At 33.1% G+C, this 5,907-nt stretch overlaps 2 protein-coding genes across 2 annotated transcripts in view; both read left to right on the top strand.

Moving 5' to 3' along the window:
• LOC107701243 (endothelin-1 receptor-like) overlaps positions 1 to 3,556 on the top strand; it is a 6,103-nt gene extending 2,547 nt beyond the window's left edge. Inside the window, exons 3-6 of the mRNA XM_016503206.1 lie at positions 1,040 to 1,238; positions 1,336 to 1,346; positions 3,063 to 3,171; positions 3,256 to 3,556. Coding sequence (XP_016358692.1) covers positions 1,040 to 1,238; positions 1,336 to 1,346; positions 3,063 to 3,171; positions 3,256 to 3,399 — 463 coding nt within the window. The 3' untranslated portion in view covers positions 3,400 to 3,556. The remainder of the gene's footprint in view (positions 1 to 1,039; positions 1,239 to 1,335; positions 1,347 to 3,062; positions 3,172 to 3,255) is intronic.
• Positions 3,557 to 5,730: 2,174 nt separating this feature from the next.
• Positions 5,731 to 5,907, top strand: part of LOC107701242 (transmembrane protein 184C-like) — a 9,333-nt gene continuing 9,156 nt past the window's right edge. Inside the window, exon 1 of the mRNA XM_016503205.1 lies at positions 5,731 to 5,744. Coding sequence (XP_016358691.1) covers positions 5,731 to 5,744 — 14 coding nt within the window. The remainder of the gene's footprint in view (positions 5,745 to 5,907) is intronic.

Genomic DNA, 5,907 nt, shown 5'->3' with positions numbered 1-5,907 from the left:
CACACACACACACACACACACACACACTCACACACACCTTCCCAGAATGTTCTGAGAACTTTTCCTGTTGGCTGTAATTTCATCTGTCTACCCAGGTAACACATTTAGGATATAAAATATATGTTAGGATATATGTTGTGGGAACATTGTTTTGAAAGAAGTTCAAATGTCCAGGTCTTTTGTTGTGATTAGAATGTTATGTAAAAGTTACAAAAATGTTTCTAACAACATTCCACTAACTTTATTTACACTCAAAATGTAACATTTATGTTTAAGCTAACGTTTTCTTGTAACATTGAGAACTTTCATCAAGTACAAATAACACCATGAGCACGTTCAAAGTTCTAAGAATGTTTCCTCTCAACATTACGAGAATGTACATGAAATATTACACTTTTTTTCAACTGTGTGTAAAGTTTTGAAAAAAAAAAAGAGGCAAAGTTTTGAAAATGTAAGCAGCTGAAAAAAACTGTAATAGCTATAAGAACGTTCCATGAACATTACTTTAAGAACGTTTTGACCTAACATTTATATAACATTTAAAAAGCGTTCGTGAAAGTTGTGAGAGCGTTCCCTGTCAGCCGGGTGACTCCCAAGCTTTTGCAAGAAACAAGTATCTGACAACATTAGCCTTTCGAGTGTGTGTTGGTCTCTAACAGCAGCTGTCAGTGTGTTTACCGCGTGTGCGTGTGTCTGTGTGTGTGAGTGTGTATGTGTGTCTGTGTATGTCTGTGTGTGTGTGTGTGAGAGTGTGTGTGTGTGTACTGGTATATGTTTTATGGTATATGGTTTATGAGGACACAAATGTGTATAATGACATGGGTACTACTTCCTGTGTCCCCGTAAAACAAAAGGCTTAAAAAACATACAAAACGGTGTTTTATGAAATTCAAAAGTTGCCAGTAGTTTGCTGTAAGGGGTAGGTTTAGGTGTAGGGTTGGTGTAGGGCAATAGCACATACAGTTTGTAGAGTATGAAAACCATTACGCCTATGGAGAGTCCCCGTAAACCACAAATGCAAGTATGTGTGTGTGCGCAGGTATCGTGCGGTCGTGTCGTGGAGTCGTGTTCAGGGTGTGGGGATCCCTGTGTCCACGGCTGTGGAGATCCTGTGTATCTGGCTGCTGGCTATAGTTCTGGCCGTTCCTGAGGCCATCGGCTTCAAAATGGTCAGCTTCGACTACAACAGCGTCACCATCCGCACCTGCATGCTGAAACCAGAGACGCCCTTCATGACGGTAACAACACGCCACAGCTACGGACATTAATTATGTTCCTTCATAACTGTTATGCAACACGCTCAGACCGCACTTGATTCACTACTCTTCCATAAAGCTTCATTATCAGTCAGTTCTGCAGTGTGTGACCAGGACACTAATCTGCATGTAAAGAACATTTCCACCAGTACTTAGTCTACTACTTTTATTCTAGTTTTAATATAAGGACAAGCATTTCAAGTTATGTCTGTGTTTTCACATTTTCAGGCAATTTATAAACAGAAAGTAGTTCAAAGGCTCTATTTGAATTTTTTAGAGATTTTAAGAGACAAGATCTATCAAATATATTAGATGTAAAAAATTATTATATTAGATAATAGATCATTCATAATTAGATAATTCAGATTATATACAGTATATGATATAGAATTACATAACATTATATAAAATATTTCAGATGTGTGTGTGTATATATATATAATTTTACGTTATATATGATTCTATATTTTGACTGAAGATATATATTTATTTAGTATTTTATATATATATGTATAAAATAACATCAATATAAAATATTTAATTATATTTGTTATGTAAGTATATTTTTTAATTAACTTATATTTATATAATAAGTATATTTATATAATCATCACATATATTATTATTATATGAATATATTTATTTTATAAACATAATATAATAAATAAGAATATAGAAATAAGATTCTTTCATAAGATTTTATATTGGTGTTCTATAATTTTCAGTATCACTGAGACACTAATATAGTTTTTATTACAATTTTAAATTAATGTTTTCATTTTATTTTCAGTTAAAGTTTTAGTAATTATTGTGTTTTTGTCATTATTATTAGTTTTTAATTTAAATACGTATATATAGTTTTTATTTCTCAACTTAACTTTATTCATACAGCACTTTCAAAGCCATACAAATGAACCAAGGTGCTGTTTTGTTCCCCTGATATAAAAATAAAGAAAGAAATCCAAACACTTATTTTATTTCAGTTAGTTGCCAAGGCAACATTTCTTATTTTCATTTAGTTTAACTTGATGTACTGAAATAAGTAAAACTAATAAAAATTAAAAAATATATTTTTTATTTTGTTTAATTTTTTCATGAATAAAAATCTAACTTTTTAATAAAACTTCACTTTTAAAGTTGGACTAACACAATCTCATAAATGCATGACAAAATGTTAAAATAACTTTAAAAATGTTTACTAACATACAAATAAATCAATTTTTATTAATGAAAAATTAATACAATTTAAACTTAGTAATGAAACTTAAAATTTAAAGTTGGACTATAATAATACTATAAGAGCATGAATGTTAAAAAACATTTAATATATACTTACAAACATACAAGTAAAACAAATGTATTAATAAAAAATATTAATAAAAATTTAACTTATTAATAAAACAACTTTTACATTTGGACTAAAACAATACCATAAGAGCATGAACATAATGTTAAAATAACATTAATTAAAAAGTACAATTAATTAAATTTAATTGTAAAATCATTTTTAATTAAGTTTTATTTTAGTAATAAAAATAAAATTAAACATTTTCATTTTAATAAAATAAGTAACATTTCAATATTTCAAGTAACATTTATTTCACGATTTTATTTTTAAATTAATTATAATAACACTGACACACACAAAGCCATAGCATATTTTATAGTAATGCATCAATGAAATTAGAAGAAACATATTCCTGTAGCTGATTCTGCAGAAATGCAATTATTTGATGTGTATTGTAATTTTGCAACGTTTATCTTTATGGATTTTCACCTGTTTGTGGTGTTGTTTTTGTGTCTCAGTTTCTTGCTGGTGTTTGATTACCTGAGTATAAATCTGGCCACCATCAACTCCTGCATCAATCCCATAATCCTCTACTTCGTCAGCAAGAAGTTCAAGAACTGCTTCAGGGTACAGAGAGCTGTAATGAGTGTGATAACAGAGCGCAGTGATGCTGTGAGGATCTAATCTCTGCTGTCTCTCTGTCTCTGTCAGTCGTGTTTGTGTTGCTGGTGTTATCCGGCCGGCTCGCTCTTGAGCAGCGTTGTGCCCCTGAACGGAACCAGCTTCCAGTACAAGAGCCCTGATCAGAACGGCTTATCGGACCGGACCGCGCTGCGCAAGGACAGCTACAACTGACCTCAACCACACACACGCTGTTTTAACCCTGACTACAGAGATATCGACAAATATATTTATATTATTATATCTACTGCACTGGTTAACTATGTGCATACTATTATGACAAAGAAAGTGCATCTTTTTTGGTGTATGCATCATATTTTGTAAACATAAACATGCGTTTTCAATGCGCTGTAAGTGATTTCAGATGTTTCACAAACTACCCAGCTGACAGAGATCGTTCTGGAAAGGTTCTCTCAAAGTTATAAACAAACGTTCTTCTAGTAACGTTTATAGAATGTTCATTGAAAGTTATCTGGTCTTTAATAACGTTCTCAAAACGTTCTCGCAAAAACGTTATTTATACGTCATTCATGGAACGTGTTTTCTGAAATGTTTTAGTTGGACATTCATCTAATGTTTTTTAAAACTGTTAAAAGTTTTTTTTCTGAAACGTCTTAGTTGAGCATTCAACGTTTTTTGAAATGTTAGATAAACTAATGACATTCTCAAAACGTTAGCACAAAAATGTTATTTTTACAATATTCATGGAACTTTTTTTCTGAAACGTTTTAGTTGGATGTTTGTCTAACTATTTTTTAGATGTTACAGCTAGCTTGTTTCAGAGAACATTCAAAAGTAACATTCACATGTTTGCAAAATTATAAAATGGAATGTTAGTGAAAATTCTTTATAACTTAATTGGAAACGTTAGTAAAACGTTCTTAGAATGTAGTTTTGTTAGCTGGGTAGCCACAGAATTAAGGCTCATTCACAGCAAAGAAGATAACTATAATTATAAAGTTTTGATAATAATTTTAATTCTATGAGAATAGTGAAGTCCACAACTACATTTATAATGATAATGACAAAGAGGAACATTATCGTTCTCTTTGAATGATTTTTTAAAGCTGATGAATGATAAAAACATTGACAGTTTATCAAAATCCAGAGTCGAAAGATTTCGCACATTTAATGCGTGCACGGGCTTAAAATAAACAGAATGTTATTGTTTGTTGATGTGGACGCTAAAATCGTTATCGCTTTAGTTATCGTTCTTGATGTGAACGTGCCTTCTGGCATCGAACGCCACGCCCCCTCTCTGAATGCCCGCCCCTCGAAGCCGTCTCAGCCAACCAGATGCCAGCAAACCTGAAAACGCAAAACGACTGACAGCCAGAGAGCGTTTGTGATTGGTCAGTTTTCAGATATATCAGATCTGCAGAAGACATATGATGGCCACTACAGGATGAGAATTCATTTGGTTTAACTCAACATAAACCACACGACATATTAAACCAATGCCATTACATACGAATTTTGGTTTTGAATAAATGGTTTTGAGCGCCTATCAATCTGCCGAAGTCACATGACTTTTAGTAAACGAGCCTGAAAGTGAATCTACGAACATATAAGTGACCCTGGAGCACAAAAGCAGTGTTAAGTAGCACAGGTATATATTTGTAGAAATAGCCAACAATACATTGTATGGGTCAAAATTATACATTTTTTTTTCATGCCAAAAATCATTAGGATATTAAGTAAAAATCATGTTCCATGAAGATATTTTGTAAATTTCCTACCGTAAATATATCAAAACTTAATTTTTGATTAGTAATATGCATTGCTAAGAACTTCATTTGGACAACTTTAAAGATGATTTTCTCAATATTTAGATTTTTTTGCACCCTCAGATTCCAGATTTTCAAATAGTTGTATCTCAGCCAAATATTGTCCGATCCTAACAAACCATACATCAATGGAAAGATTATTATGACTGGTTTTGTGCTCCAGGGTCACATATGGTTTTAACCTGATCCCAAATCAGTTTTATAACGGAGACATTGTTAACGACACATATTTGCCTCCATAAAACATGCCTAAAAAGTAACAAAATTATACAGAAACTTTGTATGTGATGGTATTTGATGATTACTATATACCAGGGGTGGCGAACGTCGGTCCTGGAGAGCCGCAGTCCTGCAGAGCTCCAACCCTAATCAAACACACCTGAACAAGCTAATCAAGGTCTGAAGGGTTACTAGGAAGCTACAGGCAGGTGAGTTTTAATTAGGGTTGGAGCTGAACTCTGCAGGGCTGCGGCTCTCCAGGACCGGAGTTCGCCACCCCTGGTATATACTATTGAATAGATTACACTTTCAGTTGGTTTGTAAACTGCGTTTTTATGCATGTTTGGAGTGAGTTTTCATCGCATTTATACTGTTTTCACTGCAAGCTGCGCTTCGGAACAGCTTAATCATTTTGCGAAGCGGTTTCGAAAGGCTCAGTTCCTCATATCACTACTGTAAACAAAATATGTCAGATTTACAGCCATTTACATTGGGAACAATGGCGATGAAGCGGTTTACTCACATCGCTTATCCTCAATGAACTTGTTTGCAGCAGAAAGGTTTACATCAACATGATTAGCCCCTTTGTTAATCGGGGTCAGTCTTCACGCCACTTTCTTTCATTGTTTACGTTCAATTGCGTTAAAGGGGTCATATGATGCGATTTCAATTGTTC

Source organism: Sinocyclocheilus anshuiensis, unplaced genomic scaffold (genome assembly GCF_001515605.1).
Source record: "Sinocyclocheilus anshuiensis isolate Anshui unplaced genomic scaffold, SAMN03320099.WGS_v1.1 scaffold1514, whole genome shotgun sequence".
Taxonomy (NCBI): Eukaryota; Metazoa; Chordata; class Actinopteri; order Cypriniformes; family Cyprinidae; genus Sinocyclocheilus; species Sinocyclocheilus anshuiensis.
The sequence above is the reverse complement of the archived record's forward strand: the minus strand, read 5'-3'. Positions and strand labels throughout refer to the sequence as shown.